The 26,158-nt window shown below is 38.5% G+C and overlaps 1 protein-coding gene and 1 long non-coding RNA gene across 4 annotated transcripts in view; both read left to right on the forward strand.

The window, feature by feature from the left end:
- Nucleotides 1–21,795, forward strand: part of LOC143211544 (uncharacterized) — a 96,700-nt gene extending 74,905 nt beyond the window's left edge. The window contains exons 4-5 of one of the 3 annotated variants that reach the window (XR_013009474.1): nucleotides 12,909–13,123; nucleotides 18,665–18,806. Coding sequence is in view for 1 of the 3 variants with exons in the window: in XM_076429326.1 (XP_076285441.1) it covers nucleotides 18,665–18,874 (210 nt within the window). In the remaining 2 variants the exon portion in view is untranslated. Of the gene's footprint in view, nucleotides 1–12,908; nucleotides 13,124–18,664 lie in introns of all 3 variants that reach the window. The other 2 variants (XR_013009473.1, XM_076429326.1) reach the window with 2 other exon arrangements.
- On the forward strand, nucleotides 3,049–12,902 carry LOC143211548 (uncharacterized). The gene is made up of 4 exons (XR_013009478.1): nucleotides 3,049–6,276; nucleotides 6,544–6,604; nucleotides 6,751–9,942; nucleotides 10,168–12,902. It is a non-coding gene; the product is annotated as an uncharacterized LOC143211548 (long non-coding RNA).
- Nucleotides 21,796–26,158: the final 4,363 nt, after the last annotated feature.

A 26,158-nucleotide genomic window follows, 5' to 3' on the forward strand; every position in this document is an offset into this window, starting at 1 on the left:
GGGATCGATGTACTACTAGCTTCTATCCGATTTCAATGAGCTTTGGATATGTGGTCAAGACCATTATTCTGAACAACATTTCTCTTTAGAATTTGTGGCTGTAGGCTTTAGTTTACGAGATTATCGCGAGAAACTTCACTTGTAAATTTATTATGGGTGTTCATGATAGCGGACACGGCCTGCTAATGTCTCCGAAACTAAAGCCGACCGTTAACCATTTCAAAGGAAAAAGATATTTAAAACGACGAGTTTTATAACATTATTTCAAGGTCATTGAAATCGATGAAGACCCGGATCATCCTTACCCGACTTACGGCAACTTTACTCGAACGAGAAAAGAGGCAGAAACTGATTGTTTTAAAAACTTACTTATTCAGCCGTAAATCCATTTGCTGCTGAACTGCACAGGTGTCTTCAGGTATACGACAGTACCGCAATCCAAGGGGCGTACAGCCAAGTCAACGAACTGCACAGACGGTGGTAGAAGGCCTAAGGGATGCGCGGTCAAGCCGACCATCCAGAATTTCACTTTCACTTTCGAATCGATAAATAATTCGTATGTTTATTTCACACAGATGCCTTGAAATTTTTCCACACTCACAATCACTGTTCACATTTGTCAACACATAGTTATGCACTAATAATAATTGCCATATCCCTTGTACTGCTGCACAAATCACAACAATCAGGTAATGCAATTGCGTTTGTAGCAAACATGAGTAGGTGCATTTTAAGACAGTAGAGAGATTAAAATAATTCCAAAACACCAATGTATTATTTTCAAATTCTTAAAATGATCACAGTAAGAATCAAATATCTGTCTGGCTCCTGTCCCTTGTAATAGCGGCAGCCAACATTCATTTTGCATAAAGATTCGCAGTCTAGTGATTAGTTTAAATATCACTACCAAAAATACAGCTAATGGCAACCGTTAGCTTTGAATTGACAAGTCTTTGGAGATGTTCTCTCTACCGCGGCTCGAACGACACTGATTTTCCGCAAGATTTTTCTAAAGAATTTAGGAAGGGCATTTAGAGTGTCGAAATTCGAAATGCACGCTGTAGCACGAGAACGACGCGACGGGACGGTTGGACGAAAAACAGAATGCGAGAAGGACCGCTGTAAGCTTTGTGGCAAACACATGTTTAGTTTTTCCTGCAGGTTGGTATGCAGAGTCGATGGGTAATTGTTCGAAAACGTCATCCGTCCTTTTACCCAGCAAAGGGTAAAAATTTCAGGTCAGTGTAGCATCCCTATTGTCCTATACCTTCCTTAAGAAACTTTCTAAAAGAAGGACAGACGACGTTTTCGAACGGTTACCCATCGACTCTGCGTACCAATCTACAGGAAAAACTAAACATGTGATTGCCATAAGTCTTAAAGCGGTCCTTCTCGTATCCTGTTTTTCGTCCAACCGTCCCGTCGTTCTCGTGCTACAGCGTGCATTTCGAATTTCGACACTCTAAATGCCCTTCCTAAATTCTTTAGAAAAATGTTGCAGAAAATCAGTGTCGTTCGAGCCGCGGTAGAGAGCACATCTCCAAAGACTTGTCAATTCAAAGCTAACGGTTGCTATTAGCTGTGTTTTTGATATTGATATTTAAACTAATCACTAGACTGCGGATCTTTATGCAAAATTAATGTTGGCTGCCGCTATTACAAGGGACAGGAGCCAGACAGATATTTGATTCTCACCGTGATCATTTTAAGAAGTTGAAAATAATACTATGGTGTTTTGAAATTATTTTAATCTCTCTACTGTCTTAAAATGCACCTACTCATGTTTGCTACAAATGCATGAAATCCGCGGTCTAGTGATTGCATTACCTGATTGTTGTGATTTGTGCAGCAGTACAAGGGATATGGCAATTATTATTAGTGCATAACTATGTGTTGACAAATGTGAACAGTGATTGTGAGTGTGGAGAAATTTCAAGGCATCTGTGTGAAATAAACATATGAATTATTTATCGATTCGAAAGTGAAAGTGAAATTCTGGATGGTCGGCTTGACCGCGCATCCCTTAGGCCTTCTACCACCGTCTGTGCAGTTCGTTGACTTGGCTGTACGCCCCTTGGATTGCGGTACTGTCGTATACCTGAAGACACCTGTGCAGTTCAGCAGCAAATGGATTTACGGCTGAATAAGTAAGTTTTTAAAACAATCAGTTTCTGCCTCTTTTCTCGTTCGGGTAAAGTTGCCGTAAGTCGGGTAAGGATGATCCGGGTCTTCATCGATTTCAATGACTTTGAAATAATGTTATAAAACTCGTCGTTTTAAATATCTTTTTCCTTTGAAATGGTTAACGGTCGGCTTTAGTTTCGGAGACATTAGCAGGCCGTGTCCGCTATCATGAACACCCATAATAAATTTACAAGTGAAGTTTCTCGCGATAATCTCGTAAACTAAAGCCTACAGCCACAAATTCTAAAGAGAAATGTTGTTCAGAATAATGGTCTTGACCACATATCCAAAGCTCATTGAAATCGGATAGAAGCTAGTAGTACATCGATCCCATGGATTTACAAGTAAAGTTTCTCGCGATAATCTCGTAAACTATAGCCGATCGACAAAAAGTCTAAAGAGAAATGTTGTTCAGAATAATGATCTTGACCACATATCCAAAGCTCATTGAAATCGGAGAGCATTCACATAATCGAGAAACTCTTGTTCGTTGCGATGTCACGGCGTACCACCGACACTCGCTTGCCGGCGCGGCGCGGCACGGCGGCCCAGGGCGCGCTCTGATTGGTCCGTGTTTTTCGTTAATAACTCCTAAACAAAGCCGCAGTTGACATTGGTGCAAAGGAAAATGTCTCTTAGAATGGTCTCAGGAACCTCCCATTTCCGGGACTTACACTTAGTTTGGGACACCCTGTATATCGCTGGTCTCAAGAAAATGCCAACAGACTGTATACGACTAAGGTACACGGCGTCCTTTACCAGCTCATTGTAACGCCAATTTTAAAGATACCATCTTGTTCGAGGGCTCATTTTAAAGGGGAAACTTCAAGGAATATAACCATATTTTTTCAAAATTTAAATCACTCCGCCCCATCATCGAAAAAAACGCAATAGAAGAATTTGTTTAAATTTTTCGACATTATAAAGTTGATTGTCGAGGTTGAAAAAATTATTTTGTAATAGCCCAATCCTTTCCGAATAAAACAAAAACAAATGTAGCTCAATCGGACAAACCGTTCTTGAGATAAAAATTCGTAAGTGAGGCCCGTTTTCGCCGAAATGGGCAAAAATTGAAAACTTTGAAGGCCTGCCATTTCTAAAAAAATTCGAAACCGGCAAAATGATGACTTAACCCCCCCCCCTAATTTCGCATGGACTACAACATATTTCAGTTAAAACAAAATCGGCGATGGTGCCTGCAAAAAGTGATCGATTCGGCATGGAATGACCCGTAGGTAAGCGCTTGCGCGCGGAGTGAGGATCGCTGGCCGCGATGAGGGACTACCGAGCGTCGCGCGGGGAGGTGTAATGGTTAAAATTTTAATAGTTTATATCTCCTAAACGCATAGGTTTTTTTTTAATTTGTTTTTTAATATTGCATTGTCACCCAGTTCTGAGCTATGTTTAAAGTTTCAAGTCTCCAGCTCATCGGGAAGTGGTTTAAAATTCGATTAAAAGATTTGACGCATACAACGACACTGCAAGCTAATATAAGCGTGGTAATAAATGAATCATAACAAAACAAGACAAATGATAAACCATTAATACAATGTTTCTTTTAAATAATTCTATAGGAATTCTATAAGAACAAAATGACATTTTTAATCAATTTTTTTATAATATAGCTCTAGGGAAACTAATGGTTTCAATCAAATCCTCTTTCATAGATGCTCTTAAATCCGTTTTAATTATTTTTAATGCTGAAAAAAAAAATCTTTCAACACTGACTTGTGTCGAAGGCATTGCCGTTACAATTCTAGCTGCGTCGCGAATAATTTCAGGACAAATAGCGATAGCTTCTCCCACACTTAGTTTTGATAAGCGGTCATATTTTTCCATTTTTTTCAAGCCATCATAAAATACTTGCCGAAAATTTGATTTTTTCAATGTCTAACTAGTTCATCTATTGAATTTAAAGTTTGGTTTATTTATTTATAAACAGTTTGGTTTAACTGATGCATCAAGTTTTTCCACTCCAGTAAAAATTTTCCGGGCATCAAATCTTCAGCTTGCAGCGTTAAGGTGACAATATAGGGATATGACAGAATTTTCTAGTTTTGCTGTTTGTTTCTATTGTTCTTCAGTTAATGAAACACATTGACTATCGAGATCTTCAATAAAGGCTTTTAATTCAATCAAACGCTTAATCATTAAATAAGTGCTCCCCAACGTGTAGCTTGGTCTAGAATAATTCCTCTTTGCTAGCACGTCTTTTAAGTGTTGCATCAATTTCAGGGGTTCTGCTTGCAACAGCCACTTGTCTTAGTTTTCCGATGAGAGTAATTGCGTGTTGATTTTTTAATCGATCTCGTATCGCTAATTGTAATGTATGAACGGCACATCGCATATGTTCAATTCGGAATATCTCAGACGCTTCTTCAACAATATCATCTAAATGACCATTGTTTTCTATCGTTTGGTTTGCTTGCAAGTTATTTCTTACAATTGCATTTTCTTCATTAACTTTATTCATTTTTTCTGTTATACTTAACATGTGTGTTTGAAGCATTATCTGTCACTATACAGAAAATCTGTTCGTTCTTAATATTAAAATCATCTAATACTTTTTGTACCAATTTCTGAAGATATTCGCTCGTGTGATGTGCCTCAGTATCTTTTATTCCAATTGTTCGAATTAGAATCTTATTATTTTCATCAACAAACCGAACATTACTCGCAAAATAATTGACTCTGTGGCGCGTGCATGCATCCATTGTAATAAATATCAAACGATCTTTTAGACTTTCCCGAAGTTCTTCCTTCTTCTATCTAGCCGCTTCTATTATCAATTTTCTGATGCTTTCTTTTTCTAGGCAAACTCCTAGTTTTCTAGCGATTTCGCCGGTTAAGCCTACAAAGGCAGGTTGTGAAAAAAAGGTTACAGGCACACTATTTTGCACCACCATTTCAATTATGAGATCTTTCAACTTTTCCGGGGTCATTGTTACTGTTACTTTATCAGAAATAAGGAATTGGGATATTTGTGCCTGTCTGGTACTAAATATTTTATTTTTTCTACAGATGACTGAGTACGTATATATGTATCTTCTCTATTTACTTTTTCCAATACTCTAAGATGGAAACGCTGTAAATGTCTTTTTAAATTTGATGCCCTTGTTGGTGCATTTTTTCCCCCGCAAGTTGAAAAATTACTAATTTTTGTTTCTCATAATCTTCTACCGTCATCGTCTTCTACAATACATTGATACTGATAATATTTCTCATCAGTTGTAATTGTAAAATGTTCAAAAACTGTGCTGACTTTTTCGACATTGCAAAATGCAAGAGATGTAAATATCTAAAAATATTTAGTTTTTTTTAAACTTATAACTTACTGTGTGTTTTAAGAAAAAATAATAAGTAGGTAGCTATAAGTCATACTCACAGAAAAAAGATAAAAAGGAGCACCAAGAAAATATAATTTCTAGCTGCGCTTCTTCGATATCTTCTTTATATTATACAAAAATCACGGCGTTACGACCGACTATCTACGATTGCCATGTGTCTCTTCTCGTTAAACAAGAAAATACGACGTTCGTTGCATAGCATTCTCGAAACAAACGACGCATAATTTTAAGCACGTATCACAGCCTACTCTAGTACTAGCCGTGCTGAACAACGTGGCAACACCGCTTTGTTTACAGATCGGGAGTCCGATTTTCAATACTGGGAGTTTGTGCTTGGGATTATAATTAACGCTTTTTTCATAGAAAATTATGTTAAAATACATAGTTCGTTGTTGATTATGTTTAAACAATGTGTAAATATTATAACTATGGTAAGTAGAAGTGATATTAAAGCATATTAGTATTTATAAGTGCGGTATACATTTTGTGGACTCTCGGAATAGTTTGGTGTTGTGATACATAATATGTGAAATATTTCCAGTGGTTTTAAGAAAATAGAAGCATGAAGCAATGGGAAATCATCTTTCATCTAAAATGCAACATTTAAAAATGAATGGAAGGATATGTAAGTCAATAGAAGCCTGAAATAGACGAAATTATTGTGATGAAGTCGAAGAGGTTAAGTGACTGCGTGTATACGTCAAAGAGGTTGGGTAATCAGTTACCGAAGAGAAAAGTTGTGCAGGTAATATATTATAATATTGTCTTATAAAGGATAATTTTATAATTGTTGTCAATTTTTGGAAATGATATGTGCATTAATTTCTAATTGACTATTGTTTATAGTTATAACATAATCATTTAGTAAAATATTAGAAAAAATTCATAATAATTTACACAAAATACTGTGATAATCCTTACCACAAATGCATCTATCTAAAAATGCTAAATGATGTATATCTGATTGTATGCTAATATGTTAATTTACATAAAATGTGTTTATGATTTTCAGATTTCAGAAAATCTGATTCCAAATTAGGAACATTTATTATGGCTTCGATTATTGCATACATGTGAGTAAATACAATTGTTATATCTTCTGTAGTAGTGGAAAGACTACCCCTTTGTAAATGATCAAAATATACATTATTTACAATTGTACCTTTATCCTCCACAATTAATAATTTACATATATTAAAATCTAATTTTTTTGTAACAGAATGGAACCCATAACTGGATATATAAATCTTAATGGAATCATCAACAATACAATTGGTGGATAAATAATCACTGAAAAACTGCTGACATCAACAGAAAGATTATAAATATCATTACTATCATCATCGGAATTCATGAAATAATACGTCATTACCTTGTTGAAAAACTTGTAATTTCGTGTCATCACTAATCACAATCTGCATTTTAAGTACCAAAAAATCAAAAGTATCACTACATATAAGCATGCAAAAATAAATTTTTGAATTTGTTGTTTTAATACTCCAATGGTTCGAAATTACAAGCTTTTCTTTATAATTGTTTATTAAATTTCAAAAACCATTAATTATTTAGATCAGAATCAATAAACTCTGTAACTAAATTTTCATGCTTTTCAATTATTCTTTCCCTGCGCTCTACAGGATCTTTTCTTTATGGTACCACACATTTTGATGGTGAATTGGAAAAAAATGGAAGGTATTCCATTTTCCATAATAAGTCTTGGACATCTGAACAAAACATTCTCCAGTACACCGTTAGGAGATGGAATATTCTGATACCTTTGGATATCAGTTTCTGCAAAATGCAGACTACAAACTGCAGAATATTATGTTGGTGTCCAATTTTTACGGGGAATAGCAGCCATCCATATTTTTCCGCAATTGCTCATTTTTGGGGAATTTAAATATAGAAATATAATTATTTTCTTTCAGCGTACTATTATACTTTCCCTTACAATTGGGGACATAACAACGCCGTGGCATTATTAACTAATAAATATAGTATAAAACTTGTGAAAAGTACTATGTAAAACATATTTTTTAAAAACTCTGTATGTATATAATACATATGATTTTGTAAAAATTTAGATGTGATATTATTGAAATGTTATTAATACTAAATTGAAATGTATTGAAAAAACAATAGATTCTATTAAGTAAATGTGCTACACACAAAGATAAAGACCTAAAAAGTTAATAAATAATACTTATCTCCATTATTGCACTTTTTTATTTTCGAAAATTAGCTATACTACATAATAATAAGTACACAATGTGTACTACACATTGATGAGAACATTTGAAAACTACGCGGGAAACAGAGAGGCCGGTAGGGGAGATTGAGAGTCTGATTCAGTGGGTTGGGTTAGGTATGTTGCTATATATATGTATATCAATCGGACTCCCGCGGTGTTGCCATTTTTACTTTCAGCACGGCTAGTACTAGAGTAGGCTGTGCACGTATCTATTTACGGCAAGGCCCCGTTAAATGTAATAGCGTTTATATTAAATAAATAGTTCTGTTATTTGAATTATTTTATTACAATTATGATGACATCTCTTACAATAAGCTTATCAAAGAGGTTCACAGCAGACCTGCTTATCATACACATATCACGTCTATAGAGTTGCGGACAAAAAAGTTATCACTTTTTCAATGCGTTTTACTTCTCTTATTTTTTAATGTTTACTTAAAAATTTCTCCACGCTTGATCGCACGTCACAAATATTTCAATCGAATTTAAGTTTGACTACATCAGCGGTCGTATTAAAAACTTCACATTCAAACTTCATGAACCATTTATATGACGAGAATAAACACAGGTTCGATGAGCAGAAGTTTAATTAAGCGTGGTAATTTATTTACAACTATCCAAGAAGCTTGGAATGACCTCCCTATGGTTCTTATAGAAGAAATGATTCATTCACTGTCAAAAAGAGAAAAGATAGCCCTAAAAGCAACAAGTGTCTATGAAATATTAGAGATTATATTAATTTTCGAAAATGTAAACTTTATCTTTAGTATTTCTCAAACTGATACATGTTTTCTAACTATTTCCTGAAAATGAGAAAGTAACAGTCGTGTTGTGTTGTATCAGAGTTATCTGTTCCACATTCTTAAACTTTAATACTTTCATACAAATATTTAAACTATTTATGCAGTTTTATTACAACTCTTAATTATTTTGAGTACATATTTTTTCAAGTTGGAGAGTCGCAGTCGGAATCGGAGTCGGAGTCGAAATCGGCGCCGGAGTCGGAGTCGGATTCGGAGTCGGAGATAAAAAAAAAGAGATAGATTGGAGTCGGAGTCGGAGTTACGAATTTTGTCTACTGACTCCGAAGCCCTGATTGCTACGCCGAAGACCCGGGTTCGAATCCCTTCGTGGTAATTTATTTTTTATTGTTTTTTTTTCATGGAAAATGCATTTTCAATGTTAAATAAATTGTAAATAAAATATTTTAATTCGCTAAAGGAGTAATTGAAAATGATACTTATTATTTTATAGAAGAAACACTAGATCTATTACTACATATACAAAAGATATAATAATTATAAAACAATAATGTTTAACAAAAGCAACGTTTCGACTACGACTGCAACTCAGGTAAAAAATGCAAGCACTTGCTCGTTTACCCCACTACGGAGATGCTATTAGAGTATCCATCCCAATCGGTAAAAAGTCTAAACTCAGAATTCATTTTTCGGGTTTTAGCCAGCTTTTGGGGATTTGGGATGCGTTGGGTCGTAGTTAAAAAAAAATATAAAGACCAATTTTTTCGATTTTTCTTCGGTTATATCTGTTTTCTCTTAATTCTTTAAATATATTACGGCAAGCATTTCAACATTAGCCGAAACATTTTGCAGATTCGAGAAATAACTGGGGGCTAAAATATTATTGGTCATTTTGAAATGTTCATTTTTGTTCGGTAGAAGACTGTGATCGCTGTGCTCTGAAGGCGGCTAAACTGAAATACCTGGACCGATCGATACAACCGGAGCATGTTCGTGAATCTAAAAGTAGAGATGGGAAACGGTTGGTTTCTTCATTCTCCAGTAACGATTCTCACTAGGTTGCTATTATCTCTTTATCATTCTACCTACGAAACAGACATATTGTTTCCTTCCGTCGCACAGTTGGGTATTTCGCTGAAAAATGGGAATAAAATATTGTAGCGTTATTTATGGGCTCAGGGTCATGGATAAGTAGGTCGTTGGATTCGTCTTGACGCCAGCTATAACATTATGAAATAAAAAATGTATTTTAACATTTAAAAAATCAAAATATTTTTTACTTTTTGTAGAAAGAAAAATACTGTTCAACTTTTATTCGAAACATTTTGTCGTCAGATTATCCGAAACTCTTGAAAAGTAGTGATAATGAAATGCTTTGAGTACGATGTACAGAGTTCAGGTAGGTGTACAGGGCACTCATAGATTTCATTCTGTTATCATCTAAATTAATATTGTTATTAATATTTGATTTGATTTGATGAATAGTTCTATTCATTTATTCATAGAAATCGTGCGTAAATGAATTTCTATTTCTGTTTCATATCAAATGTATTTTGATAATTGAGAATAAGTGATTATAGGGTGTGGTAGTGTTAAAGGAAATTTTGTATTTTCATTGAAACAGGTGTGTTTCGTCGTCGTTCGGCTTCCTCGCGTTCGGGCTCCTTGGTGTTGAACAGCTCGCCGACCCAGGGTTCTAAACGACAAGTGGAGTGACGACGCGAGGAACGGAGTCGGTACGGGTGAAATAACTGAGACGAGTCGGTTGCGGGTAAATAAATTATACTCGCTGCCTTTCGGACGCGTAAGCTACGGTGCCTCAGGATACGGTGCCTCAGGATACAGTGCGCGATGGTAATGCTACGGTGCCCGTGACTTTAGAACGTGTGACCGTGAGAGTGCTACCTTAACCTGTATGTGGCGTAGGACGCAGGCAGGATGGACAGGAGTAGAGTTAGATCACGACTGTCGTCGTGATCTCCCTACCTAGGCCAGGTTGTCGTGGTCCTTCGATGTCCGTGACGCACGGGTCATCGAAGTTCCTCCGGACAGTCGTTCAGGGAGTTCGGTCAAGGTGACGCACCTTGTCTGGCTCGACTGGCCTCGTGGGCGACTCGCCTCACGAGGGTGACTTTCTAGGCGGTTCTTAGGCGACGTCGAAGGGTGACGCACCACTTCTAGTTCGGCCGATTTCGTGGACGACGCGTCTCACGAAATATACCGGTGACGCACCGGGTATGTTCGAGGTGGAGTACAACTCGCACCAGCGGAGCGACAGGGTAACTGGACAGGAGGTTCTCCGACGAGGTCAGAGGGTGACGCACCGCTTCTTGTTCGTCGGCTCTCGGAGGCGACGCGCCTAACGAAAGTGACCGGTGACGCACCGGGTGTTCGAGGTGGAGCACAGCTCGCACCAGCGGAAGTACAGGGTAACTGGACAGGAGGTTCTCCGACGAGGTCAGAGGGTGACGCACCGCTTCTTGTTCGCTGGCTCTCGGAGGCGACGCGCCTAGCGAAAGAGACCGGTGACGCACCGGGTGTTCGAGGTAGAGCACGGCTCGTACCAGCGGAACCAGGATGCCGATAACGGCGGAGACGTGGACAACGGTTACAGGTAGAATACTCAGAGCACTGGAATATCGCACGAGGTGATTCCCGGATGGCTACTGGTAGACTCAGGTGATTTTAGTCTGTTCGCGACGGCTTTTATAGGAACGGTTCGGTGGTAAGGGATGGTGGTGCGGTGCGGTATTTTGATGGTGACGTATACCTTCTTCTGAACAGTATTTTGGAAGTTTGATTTGGATTCCCGTTGGAATACGGGCCTGGGTGCGGGGTACGTGCGGTACAGGCGGTGTTGTTGTTATGACAGGAGGCCGGTGGTACGTTACTAGATTCGCGTCGTCGTGTATAACCGGTGGAGGTGTGACAGGGGTTTGTTCGTAACAGGCCTACGTTATGTAGGTCTGTTACATCATCACTGGGCAGCTTCAATGCATTTATTACGAACTTCTGCGTTCGATAAACACAGAGCTTAAAGCTATTATCATGCCGAGTTAGTTAAGTGGGACAAAATTTCCGATATTGAGTTTCGTGTCATCACGGGGATTAATTTACTCCGTGCCCGGAAAGTATTTAAACAGACATCATTCGTAACGAATGCATCTGTGTCTCTATAAATATCTTGCAAGTACTCCAAGAATATTTTTCTAAAAAATTATTTTCAAATAGTCTAGACATAGTTAAAAAATGTTTTTACAATGGTTTAACAACAATCATATGGTTAAGAACCGAAAAAACATCTGATTAACTTAGAAAAAAAATTGACATGACCAGGGATTAGTACCTGGTCCAAAAAGTCTTCAGCGGTTCCGCAGTCGGAGACCATAGTTTTTTTTCCTTTTTTGAAAACATGTTTATTGGTTTCTTAATGTACATTCTCGTAAGGTAAATAAATGGTACCTTAACAAACATAACAGAAAAATGACCATTCTTTCATACATCCCCACAATGTTGATTGCACGCATACAATATGCTCCTATGTAATCTATCTTATTATGTAATTTATTTATTGCTTCAGTCTTCATGTATCTTAATAGTACTTGGTTAGTTCTTTGGTTTCGTTAATACCGTGTGGGTTTATGGGGAAACACTTGTGTTATTTGCACAGTGAAAAACCCCATACTCAGTCTTATTGTATTTCTACAGTTAATAAATACTAAGTTGTAAGAGCTGGCGTGGCGTGATGGTAGCGTGTCAACTTCTCACGCGGAAGACCAGAGTTCATATCCTTGTCAAGTAAATACTAAGTTGTAACTTAATAATTAAAACTTAGTGGCTAGATCTTATAAACTATGACTATACAGGGGTGAGTCCGAAGAAACAGACCACCTAAATATCTCCATTACTTTTCGTTGTACGAAAAAACTTCATAGGACAAAGTTTCACTGTTTGAAGGGCCACATGTAACGGTGTAAGGGAAAAAATTTTCAAGGTCATTTTTTAATGAGATTTCAAGGTCATCGATGTTTTCTTAAATGGAATGATATATCTTCGTTAACGTAATGTTGTAGCTGACAAAATATCGAATACATACATGTAACACAATATGACCTACAAATGACTTTCAACCCAGAAAAATGGAATAAATAAAATTCAACGTGTAAGATTCATTTGCTTTATTTCTGTTACGCAAAATGTTCAGAAATATTCCCTTGAGCTGCTACACATTCAATTTAGCCATGAAGTTACAGAACGTACTGCTGTGTAATTCATTTCTGAGGGAATCGACGAACAAGCCACGACGATTCTTTCTTTCATGTCGTCTACAGTGGTTGATGGTTCATGATAAACATCGTCTTTCAGTTTTTCCCATAGATAGAAATCAAGGGGTGTAAGATCTGGTGAACGAGCTGGCCATAATACGCGTCCATTACGTCCAATCCAACGATTTGGAAACTTGTTATTCAAGAATTGTGTTACGACACGGGAAGAATGGGCTGGACATCCGTCATGTTGATACCACATATCTTCACAAATGTCCAAGGGTGTATTTTCGAGGAAAATTGGCAACGATTCTCGTAAGAATGCAATGTATTTTTCTGCATTTAATGTTCCTGTGATAAACTGAGGCCCAATTATTTGGTTGTTTAAAATTCCGCACCAAACATTGATAGACCATGGTCTTTGTTTGTCGACTGTCCGTATCCACCGTGGATTTTTAGATGACCAATAATGCATGTTTTTTAAATTTATCTGCCCGTGATTCGTAAACGAAGCTTCATCGGTAAATAATACTTTATCAAAAAATGCTCTATCGTTTATCAATTGTTTCAATCCCCACTGGCAAAAGTTTACACGATTTACAAAGTCTCTACCATGAAGTTCTTGGTGAATTGATAGGTGAAAGGGGTGAAATTTTAATTCATGGAGTATTTGCACTACACATTTTTGTGTGACTAATGCCACTTTCTCGTACGATTTACCTCGTACTAGCATGAGGGTTTGTATCCACTGCTGCCAGAATATTAATTGTGTTTGCTTCATTCCTTACAGTCCTCACCTTCGTACATTTTTTATTTTCGACACTACCAGTTTTACGGAATTTATTTATCAAATTGGAGTAAACGGAAACTGATGGACAATTACGATTAGGAAATCGGTCCTTGTACAACCGCACTGTTAGCCAACAACCGTAGTCCCGTTGAAAGCACCGGTTCTCGTTAGATCACCGAAGTTAAACAATGTGAAACGTGAACGGCACTAGGATGGGTGACCGTCTGGTAAAAAACCGGAAAGTGACCCACCCGGGGTGTTTTTCACGTGTTGTTGGCAAAAAGGTGGTTCGGAACCCACCATAATCAGTAGGTCCCGCTGAAAAGGCGATGGTGAGAGTGGAAAGAGGAAGAGGATTGGTAAATGAATTTGAAACCCTGAGGGGACCAAATATCATGTTACTACTACTACTACTACAACCGCACTGTTTCTCTAAACACTGTCGACTTACTCCATAAATGAAAATCATATGAATCTTATCTTCCTTCGAGCAACGCATTGTGAAACGTTCATCGATAAACTGATAGATTAGAAATCTTAGAAATAGTGGAAATCTAATAGCAAGAAGGTCTTCAGAGTAATTAGTAGTTGATAAACACGATTTTGTATGAACGCGTAGATGAAGGTATATCATATGTAAATGTCTTCCTGTCAACACCCAATCTGTTATTATGTTGTGTATTGCGATACATTTGAATAGCTCAAGGGAATATTTTTGAACATTTTGCGTAACAGAAATAAAGCAAATGTACATATAAATCTTACACGTTGAATTTTATTTATTCCATTTTTCTGGATTGAAGGTCATCTGTAGGTCATATTGTGTTACATGGATGAATTCCTTATTTTGTCAGCTACAACATTACGTTAACGAAGATATATCATTCCATTTAAAAAAACATCGATGACCTTGAAATCTCATTAAAAAATGACCTTGAAAATTTTTTCCCATACACCGCTACATGTGGCCCTTCAAACAGTGTAACTTTGTCCTAAGAAGTTTTTTTGTACAACGAAAAGTGACGGAGATATTTAGGTGTCCTGTTTCTTCAGACTCACCCTGTATAATAGAAAGATATGTAAATGACTTTGTTTGAGAAAATGTGGGCGTCGCGAACTTGTTTGCCAACCTAATACGTCTGATTACACTGAATACCATTTGCTTGTAGCATTTCTTTTATTGTCCACAATTACAAAGTTATAGCAAACAATTGAAATTGATTTTTTGTTAAGCTTGTGTTAGGAACTGCTTGTGCATTTGTTACCACTTTAACGTTATCAAAAAATCAATACTACTAGCCATTCTAATAAATGTTGGGGGACCCTTGTCTCCTCAAAAAATTTATTACATACTAAAATGTTAGCCGCTTTGACCATTTAATTTAAAAAAAATGAAGAGATTCGCTATCTTCATTAGATTCTGAGAACACAGCTTGTGACACTTCAATTGGTACACCCTGTATAATTGCTTTGGATTAACTTCGTTTGGCTGCATTTCATTAAAACTTTTTGTCCGGGACATCATGAATGGCTATAAATATTAATAATGTACGTCTGTGACAGCGTACGCGTTAATATTGGTGACCAGACCGCGACTACTTTAGAAGCAGGTATACATAGACACGCAAATACATAGGTGTAGGCTAGAGATCGCGGTTTTGAACGGATAATAAAATACACGCGCGCACGTGGCTCGTGAACCGTGTAGTTAGGAATTAAGGGAAATGCATCCATTCGGCACGTTCGAGACCGGCGACTCGTGCATTTATGTTTTTCGATTGAATTCTTTTCAACTGTTGATGTTAGAAGTGAGACGCATGCGAGACAGCAATAAATTCACGGTAAATAGTTCGATGTTATGTCACCATGTATTAAAATCATAAAATCTTTTCATTTTATTTTACCACTTATCATCTTATTTTTAGTTATTATTCGCTAATAAATACTATTTAACAAATTTTACCCCATACTTTTTAATTAAAGATATTTTTGGATATACTTTAATTATTTTCATATTTATAATAGTAACTTTAGTATTTCCTTATGCTCTTATTGATTCAGATAATTTTATTATAGCTACTCCAATAATTACACCAGAACATATTAAACCTGGATGATATTTCCTATTTGCTTATACTATCTTCCAAATTATTCCTAATAAATTTGGAGGGGTATTAGGAATATTTTTTCATCTACCTTAATTTTATTATGTATACCATTTTTAAATTATAATAATTTATCCTCAAGAGAGAGAGAAAATTTTATTTCTCAGGAAAACTTTTATTTTGAATTTTCATTGCATCATTTATTATACTAACTCGATTACGGGGACAATTAATTGAAATACCATTTATTAAATTAGAAATTTGGTCTGAATTCTAAGCGTGAAATTTGCCTGCTGTAACGCCAACCGTCGAGCGACGTTCGCTACAGTTTTTCTACCATGTTTAGAGTCGCGTGGCGATCACACGTTACCGTCGCGCGAGACCGCGAAGCCTTTGTCCGCGCCCATTACCAGCAAATCAACAGAAGGACAGTTCATCTCCCAGGATCAGGCGATCGATCCTGATCCAATCACGCAAGATCACGCCTTCCGTTCGACCAATATTCAAGGTCTCCCCATGTCGGAGCGAGTCTCTTTCGTCAGTTTTCTTCTCATCGCTTTTCGAGTCCGCTCTATCAGTCATTCGCATTGTTGAATTTCGTGTCCGCGACCCTCGCTGCGATTTTGTTCAGTCGAACTCTTCAATAGTTAAGCTGTGTTTCCATTTGGGTCCATCATCAGAATTGGATGAAATTTTGCAAATAGGTTCTTTTTTGACTAAAATAATGATCGTTAGAAGGATTTTTGGCGACTCGAAAAAAAATGTTTACCATTTCGAAGTCGGTCTCTATCTTACCGACTTACCGACTTTCTGTCTTATGTCCATTGTCCATCCTCCAATTGTTAAACCAATTAATTGAATATCTACAATGGGAAGATTATGCGATCAGAATTAGTTAGGATTAGGTGGTGGCGCGGCGGAGACTAGGGATACGAAAATCCAGCAGTAGTATTTTATCTTATTTTATTTTATTTTAATTACCTACAAAGGAGAGAGAGTCGGTAGGTTGGTAAGGTAGGGAGTGACATTGAAATGGTAACAAATTTTTTTCGAGTCGCCAAAATTCCTTCTGACAATCATCATTTTAGTAAAAAAAGAACCTATTTCCGAAATTTCATCCAATTCTGATGATGTGCCTAAACGGAAACTTCGCCAATAGCACTGTCCAACAGCCAAAAAGTATTTCGATTCCCACTATGCGATTCTTATAGAGTTTTCCGCGCTGATTCCGAATCTGTTTTTCATTTTTTTCCTATACATCCAGTTTTTGAGAAAATGGAGTTTAAAAAAAAGACATATTTTTCAACTTTAAACAAATATTGCGATGTTATTATAAAAGATATTGAATTGTTCTTTACAGCAAAAGATTCTGTAGACTTTCCCGAATACAGTGATATCCAATATTAATACATTATGATTGTTTAAACATGTTTAAACAATGATTAAAGACGGAGAGACACCACTTTTGCACCAATTTTTGCGGATATTTTCGAATTCATCTAAAAAAATAAGGGCCCAGCGAAAAATTGAACTATACCACGCGAAAGAGCAGACTTTTATCTTGAGAAACCCCCGTGTGAAGTTTGCATGGTCGACATGTGAGCGCCACTGGTGACTACTCATGTCGGGCGAAGATATTTTGCTTTCTGGTTCGAAAATAACGTCGACCATGCAAACTTCACAGGGGGGTTTCTCAAGATAAAAGTCTGCTCTTCAATCAGAATTAGTTAGGGTTAGGTGGTGGGGGGCGGAGAGGCCGTTAGGCCGGCCCGACCACGCATACGAAAATGTGGGAGTAGTCTTTCAAAACTGAAATCTCACCCTATGTATGTATGGTCAGAGTGAGACCCTGTTTTTTCTCTTATCTCCGCAGCGTGTTTACAAGCAAAATGTAAACAAACGCCGCGCCGGGACAAGCTTACGTTGTCGCAAAGCGGGCAGGAATACGGAAAATTCAATACAGTATTAGCGATAGTTTTTCGCAAATATCTCGAAAACTACAATCGAGCGGCGGTAACATGTATAGGAAAAAGTTGTTCAGAATGATGACTTTGACAACATATTTAAATTTCATCAAAATCGGTGAGGAAGCCCTGAATGTAAATAATTACCAATTGATTTAAAATTCGGATAAAAATATGCCAAATGAAGTGAGTCAGTAGCTTCATTTTCGGATTCATCTAAATATATGTCTTAAGGAATAACTGAGAAAATATATGGTGAAGTTTAGGCTTTTCACCCCCGTATTACCCTTAAATGATGGGATAGAGATCTGAAATTTTACAGAATAGTGTTTTAGGCAAAAAATATTGTTCAGCAGACAAAAAAAATGAAAATTTGCATGGTAGTTGATTACCCATTCTTATTCTACCAAATACTTTGATTGACTGCTCTTTACTTCACCGGACTGAAAATTTGTGCCTTTCTCCTATAAATTATGATGTATTTGGTATGTAATCCAGTAGATTTGTACGGCGGCTGCAGATCGAAGTTTCGATCCTGTAGGATCAATGGTTCAGGAGCTATGCTTGCTCAAAGTTGAGCAATCTGCAGTGTTTTTGACAGGTAAGCGCGCCGCCTTATTGGTTTGTAGTGAAGACCGCGAGCCGCTTATCGAGCAGAACCGCCGGTTCTTGCCGCCTTCCCCCCCGACCTAATCACAACCAACTCAATAAGCGGCGCGCGACCGTCACTACCAATATGACGGCGCCCTTACCTGTCAAAAACACTGCAGATTGCTCAACTTTAAGTAAGCATAGCTCCTGAACCATAAATCCTATAGGATCGAAACTTCGATACCTAGGTTCTCCTCGTTCAAAACTACTGGATTACATACCGAATACATCATAGTTTATAGGAGAAAGGCAGAAATTTTGAGTCCGGTAAAGTAAAGTAAAGTTTACCCCTTTAATTGAATAGGGAAGAACAAATAAATAACAAAATCTGCTTGTCTATTTATAGGGGCTGATTCAAATACCTGTGACAATTTATATAGTCCTGGCAGGACTTGCAGCCTTCGCAAGTGGTACAATCATTCTCATGTTCTACATGCAGCGGAAAACTAGCAGGCGCCAACGTCAGAGTGTAGAAGAACCGGAAGCTGGCGGTCAAGAGGAAGACAAATCGACTTTACTGGGCGGCGAGAGCCAAGAAATCGAAGAGAAGGAGTAATCTTAAACAGGAGTGGTCTTAAAACATGGAAAGCGTGTAGCATTTAAGACTCATATATTTTTACAACACTGACACCAGTTTGGCACAGGTATCTTGCGTGAAAGGTTCATGGGATAATTATGGGTATATTGAAAAAACCGAACGTTGTATAGATCCATTTGATTATGTGCTTGAAACTCCATTTAAGGAATTGATGAATAAGTATCAAGATCCTCATTCATTTGATTTAGTTGCAGAGAAAGAAAGAGAGAGAGAGAGGGGAGGTGCATAAAACCTAATGAGCAGATACTTCCAAAAATATTGACAATCCGAAGAAATATCATCGGAGACTGCCAAACTATTTTAGAAGATTCTCAAAAATGTTAACGTTTTCTTCTCATTTATATGTACATATTTTCACTGCGCGAATTTCAATTGTTAACTGTTATACGTTAAATATTTCCTTACATTAAGGAGCGCGCACGGTTCACGCGCAGAAGAGTGATACTTTTTAGCTGTAATCGATTACGGTAAACGAAAGACTATTTTATTCTTAATGTTGAATCGGCGGAAAGGTTTTCATTATACAAAACGGATTTGTTGCCGGTTCTGTAGTGCGGCAACATTGGTGAGTACAAGCGAAACTACGAGGAAGTTAAGCACTGCAAGTAGAAACATTAACTAGTATTAACTAGTGTGGACTGTGGAGCCAATTAAACTTACATATCAATGACAATTTGAGTATTTTCTAAATTAGTTGAAAGTTACCTGAAAACATCGTTTATCATTATCGATATCTTTGGAAATATTCATACGTCGTGTTTTATACATCTCATTTCATTGTTGATAATCTTATTGCAGTAATAAGAATGACACTTAATGTAAATCGCGATCAACATTGGTAAACTACGAACATCTGAAACATGGCTTTGCATGTTTCTGAACTGATATCTGTCGATAGTATCATGGTTTTTACTTTTGATACACAAGATATCAGACAATGTTTACTAACGAGGAGACCTCGCGTATCGAGAACGCCGAATCGCAACGAGTTTTTGTGTGGACATAGCTTACGCACCCTTATGAACCATCCAATTGGTACTAGCCGCCAACTCGACCCCGTTTTCGAGAAAATCGATTTTGAAATTGGAAAAAATTCGTACCACTCGGATATCCCAGGTTCACGCCCCGTGCGGGGACATTTTTTTTGTTTCTTTTTCGAAGTTTTTGCAATAATGTACATTAAGTTTACAAGAAATAAGCAAAAAATTAAATATATTAACAATATAAGCCGTAGTACACCCCTAGACGGAGGGTTGGGTAGAACTATAGTTCCGGCATTTTCCGCTAGGAGCGCTAACGTCTGTTTCCGATAATTCAATCACTGTATCGGTCACTGTATCGGTAAAACAGTGACTGAATTATCAGAAACAGACGGTAGCGCTCCTAGCTAAAAATGCCATGTAACTGATACTTGTACCGAAACCCTCCGTTTAGGGGTGTACTTCGCACTTTTCAAACTGTGTGTTTAAACACGTATAGTTTATAACATAATAAAGGGGCATCGTTAAGACAATCGTTGGCGGTAGACCCGCGCAGGTATATCTCGTTTTATAGTTAAAACCATTACAGAACTCTCTTTCGTACTGCGTGAAGAAATACACAGCAAAAATAATTTTCGTTATAATACTTACCACAACGAATATGTTAGATTTTTATCAAACATATGTCTTGTACATCGTAAAACTAGATTACTTTTCATTTATTATATTAAGAATAATGTGTAGCACATAGAAAAATAAAAAATAAAATGAAAAAAATATGTATGAAAAATGCCGACACGGGACGCGAACCCCGACCAATCTCGTGGTATACATTTGCTCAACCCGCTCGGCCACCAACCGCTGTCACATGAGGTTTTCACTTATGGAATATAACGCACATGTCGCATTTCAATATCGATTATCTCGAAAACGGGTTCGCGTTGGCGGCTAAAACCAATTGAATAGTTCATGAGGGTGCGTAAGCTATGTCCACACAAAAACTCGTTGCGGTCCGACGTTCTCGATACGCGAGGTCTCCTCGTGAGTATCGTGAATAATTTACAGCAGGCATGTCAAACTCGTTTACCACCAAGGGCCTCATCAAGTATTATAAATTATTAGGTGGACCGCAACAAAAAGAAAGACTCGAAATAAAGAAGAAACACATTTCTTTTTATTCACACATTGCAGGTACACATATAAAATAACATATGTACAAAAAGCACAGTAACATTACAAAAATACATGTGCAGTACAAAAGTTGTTTTTTTCATACAGTAAAGTCCCATTCTAAGCCGATTCCCGGTTCTGTGTTGTGATATAGATCGGGACCGGACACTGTTTTTTGTGAGATAATACTAGTGCACTACTGAAACTTTTTTATTTTTCACTTATTTTTAATGAAATTTTACCAGTATATTTGCGACATATTTCTGAATAAAATGGCACAAAACAAGATACAATTTGACCAAATTTACTGTACATGTGAAGCATAATTTATAATTTATTATATATTTATTATAACATACGCTATATATAGCATATGTTTAAATAAACAACTTAACAGTTCGAAAATTATGTTTACAAAGAATTAGACTTTTTTATTAAGGGAGCGGTAAGGAAGATGCATAACGCACACCCCAGAAGGGGGAACTGTGGGGCTCACGTGACGGATGGTCGGTCACGCATAAATACCCATTAAAAATCACTCCACCCCCGGGACGATCAATAGACCGCCCCTCTACATAACCGAGCCGAGATGGTCAGGAGCAGGGTTGCCATATTCTAGTCTCGCCATGCCCCTTACCCTTCCGCACCTCGCTCAGGTTGTCTGCTGAGTCCGCTCCACTCTTCCCACTAACACTGACGTGTACCGCTAACTTAGCTTGCTCCACGTGGTACGCGTCAGTGTTAGTAGGAAGAGTGGGGCGGACTCAGCAGACAAGCTGGGCGAGGAGCGGAAGGGTAAGGGGCCTGGCGAGACTAGAATATGGTAACCCTGGTCAGGAGTCCAGAGTCCCACTATCCGTATTTCTCCTGGCTCCTGTGACTCAGGCTCTACTCCACCAGTGTTCCGATTGAACCCACCGTTCTTCGCGCATGCGCGGCAACTTCAGCCTCAGTAATGTAACCATTTTGATGAAATCGGGTAGCTTGAGCACCCCGCAGACTTTTAAAAAAGACTTTTAAAAGTATTAACAATACTTACCTCGTTCCGCGTCACGTCTCTCGTCCATAAGTCGTCCCGCCAATAACACCGGTACATTCCGGCCAATATAACTGCCTCAAGGCGTCAGAACCAGGGTTGCCATATGCGCGGGCCGCCAGGCCCCTTATGTTTCCGTCCCTCGCCTAGATGCTCCGTAAAGCCTGCCTTCGCTTCTCCCACTCGTATCACTACCGCTGCCGCGTACCGCGTGGAGCATGTTACCGACTCGGTAGCATCTAGGCGAGGGACGGAAACGTAAGGGGCCTGGCGGCCCGCTCATATGGCAACCCTGGTCAGGACCCCGGCTGCTCTGCTGCGTCATTGTAGATACACGACTGTCCTGGCCGCGCATGCGCGAAAAACGGCGGGTTCAATCGGAACACTGAACTCCACACCTGTTACAAGTCATCTCAAAGAATTAGACCAGAATTTTGCAAATTTTGCAAGACGACACTCGCGCGTGAATGTGTGGTACACTCACACACCGCCAGACCACGTATACGTACGCGAGAATTGCAAGGGTCCGGGATTCCACTTCTGATTTCTCGATAATGAAAAGGCGGGGTTTTTTAGTAGTCAAAATCACTAGATGAAAGATCAATCTAGGGCGCTGTTTGCCTCAAAACGCCTTCTTTGACGTTTCCAAGCAATGATTTTGTAATATTCGGCTGCATGTTGTCAGTCGGAGAGACTTAGGGAGCGTTTATAGTTCGCTTGCCGCGAGCGGTTTTCCGCGACGTCTGCGACGCGAGCGGCAAAAAGTCATAAATTTCGAGCGGTTCGACGGGCCCGCTGTGCCCCCCGCTGTGCGTGGCACAAAAAAGGTCTCCGAAGATATCCTACTCCCTAAGGTAGGTAGTTTACCTAAACGAACCGTGAAGCCGTAGAGGCCTTTGGGCCCGTCCACCCGCTCGAAATTTATGACTTTTTCCGCTCGCGTTGCGGACGTCGCGGAAAACCGCTCGCGGCAAGCGAACTATAAACGCTCCCTAATACGCCGACGTGACTGCAACGCCATCTGACGGGCAACATGCAGCCAAATATTCCAAAACCATTGCTCGGAAACGTAAAAGAAGGCGTTTTGAGGCAAACAACGCTCTAGATTGATCTTTCATCTACTGATTTTGAGTACTAAAAAACCCTGCCTTTTCATTATCGAGAAATCAGAAGTGGAATCTCGGACCCTTGCAATCTTCACGTACGTATACGTGGTCTAGCGGTGTGTGAGTGTACCATACATTCACGCGCGAGTGTCGTCTGCTAGGAGAAGGGGCCCTTAAGAAGTCCAGTGTTGTCGATGGTTAAAAAACCATATAGGTTACCGTTTTGGTCGTACCGCAGACTACATGTTGACGTGCCGCGTGTTTGACATGCCTGATTTGCAGGGATGATCAATTCGGTATTTGTTTAACGAAAGGATTTCACGTGACGTTGTGTTGAAGTTAAGCTTGGCGCGATACTGTGAAAAGCAGCTATTAAAATAACTGCACTCCGAGATACCTCTTTTCTAACCGTTTAAGGTTTTCATAGTGATCGAAGATCAATCTATGGAGTCCAACCTTTTATAAGAAGAATCGGACTCGACTTCTCGGGTCGATGCATTTGCTTCTGTACAAACATAAATGTACAATATCGCTGTCTAACGCGATTCTAGAAGTCGGTGCAATAGTTAGAAGTCTTCAAATACAAATGCTTTCCATTATGCGAACGCTGATCACAACAATGTGAACCAGCGTTCACCATGTATATGTATTTTTATCACGGTGCTCAGATGCGCAGATGCGTTGTTCTCTGACTAAATTTTGTTGACATAATTTTAAGAGATATTTTTATTATGTGCCGATATTGTTGAATATTGTGCATTAATGATATGGATCGATCATGATCACCGCAATACGCTTCAATGATTTTCTACGCTCGAAAATTGAGCGTTGCAGAGGCCGAACGGCGATAAACGATTACAATCTGTACAATAATGCTTTCTACTTTCCCACAATACTGAAAATGAAAATTATTACGCCGACGATGAACAGATTACGAATTTTTATGGTTATTCGTATTTCTATAGATTCATTCTGCTTCTTTCATGTTTGCATTAAAATGTTATTATTGCTTTTTTGCACGTGAGAATATGTTCTAACTACATTCTGCAATAGCGTCACCATCCTCGCGCAATACCATTTTCCTACCATTTAATCTTCTACCACTGTGCGTATCTGACTTCCTTCTTTAGAAAGAAAAAATTAATTGTCAGCAAACGATGGCAAAATCGTGTCCTCTGTTATCTAGTATCACGAACCGCGGAATCGATCAATGAATTTCTACAGGGTGTCCTGGCGGTTGGAGTACAATTCTTTATAAGAAAATAAGTCGAAATTGCCGTATTGAGTTGTTGCATACGAGACTTTGCTTTCGAGTAAGGCAACTTTAAGAATCCTTCATATACAGGGTGTTCTAAAATTGCTTCAACATCCGGAAATGGGAGGTTCCTGAGATCATTTGAAGCGACATTTTCCTTTGCAAAAATAGCGTCCGCGGACGGACCAGTCAGAACGCGGCTACAGCGGATTAATTCTGGTTCGGCCAACGGCGACGTCACGTTCACAATGAGCGGGACCCGTCACCGAGTCGGACTTCGTTCGCTGTAGCCGTGCTCTGATTGGTCCGTCTTTTTTGTTAATACAGTAAATCTTCTATAAACGCAAAAGCCTCGGGGAGATTCCTTTGCATTTATCATAGACGGGACACTTTTTTTGAGCTTCAAAGCAGTGAAGCCGGAATGAGCTCCAAACTGAGCTACCGTACTCTTCTCCTCACCCCTTCCACTAGTCCATTCCAGCACCGTGCGCAGGCGCACACTCCACGGTATGGAGGTGTACCCTCTCACCATCAGAGAGGAGGTACATCATTTCACCGTGACTCCCCTCATCTGGCTATACTGCTTCAAAGGCCGTGCCGAACGTAGAGAAGGACAACGTGTGTAAAAAGAGACCGCGCGCGGCTGAAGCGACTGCAACTCTTCGCGTAACTTCCCGACCCGAACCCGATATTTCGGGTACCCGCACACCCCTAGTACACACATTTACAATATTATCTGAAATATCGTAGCACTAACGAAACTACTGTTGTGCTGATAGCACTGACAGCTACATATTCGAGTGAATTATTATCTTTTTAATCAGTAAAAATGCATTAAATTCTATTTAGTCAATAAAAATCTCAGTATATAAAGTTTTCAGTTTAGTTCATTTCAGTTGTCCTGGTCCTGTTGAAAAGAGTAGTATGTTCACAGTCAATGTAATTTTGCGAACACTTTTACAAATTGCAGTGTTGGACATTATAAAAGTGAGATTTTTCATGGTGCGTTTCCTATCAAATTACCATTTATATACATAGAACCTTATTCAACGGATGCCTTTGAAATGAATTTAACCCCAACTTACAAAGATTTGAGAATCATAGGAAAAGATTATCCATTTCTTAGTTACGCGTAGTACAATTTATTTTTATAACAATATTCTAGAAGCGTATGAGGAAATTGACGTAGTATACATTTTCTCTTCATCTTTTTATCATAGAAAGTAAATATATGCTTTTTGTTAAGGTTATATTTTTCGATTCGTGAACGACGTTCATAGAATTTGAAAATATTTCCATATTTTGGTGGTTTGACAAAAACTAGTTATCGCGTGATCTTCGTGAGAACATTTATTTTAAACAAATAGCCTAACAGGGAGGCACATAGGGAGTTCCAACATATTCCCCTCCGAGAACTGTAAGATCCCCTCCCAACATCCAACCTCTTCCCACTACTACCGGCAGTAGTAGAGACAGTAGAGTTACTGTGTGGACATAGCATACGCACCCTCATGAACTATCCAATTGGTTCTAGCCGCCCACTCGAACCCGTTTTCGAGAAAATCGATTTTGAAATTGGAAAAAATTCGTACCACTCGGATATCACAGCTTCACGCCCCGTGCGGGGACATTTTTTTTTGTTTCTTTTTCGAAGTTTTGGCAATAATGTACAATAATTTTACAAGAAATAAGCAA

This window comes from Lasioglossum baleicum, chromosome 8 (assembly GCF_051020765.1).
Source record: "Lasioglossum baleicum chromosome 8, iyLasBale1, whole genome shotgun sequence".
Taxonomy (NCBI): domain Eukaryota; kingdom Metazoa; phylum Arthropoda; class Insecta; order Hymenoptera; family Halictidae; genus Lasioglossum; species Lasioglossum baleicum.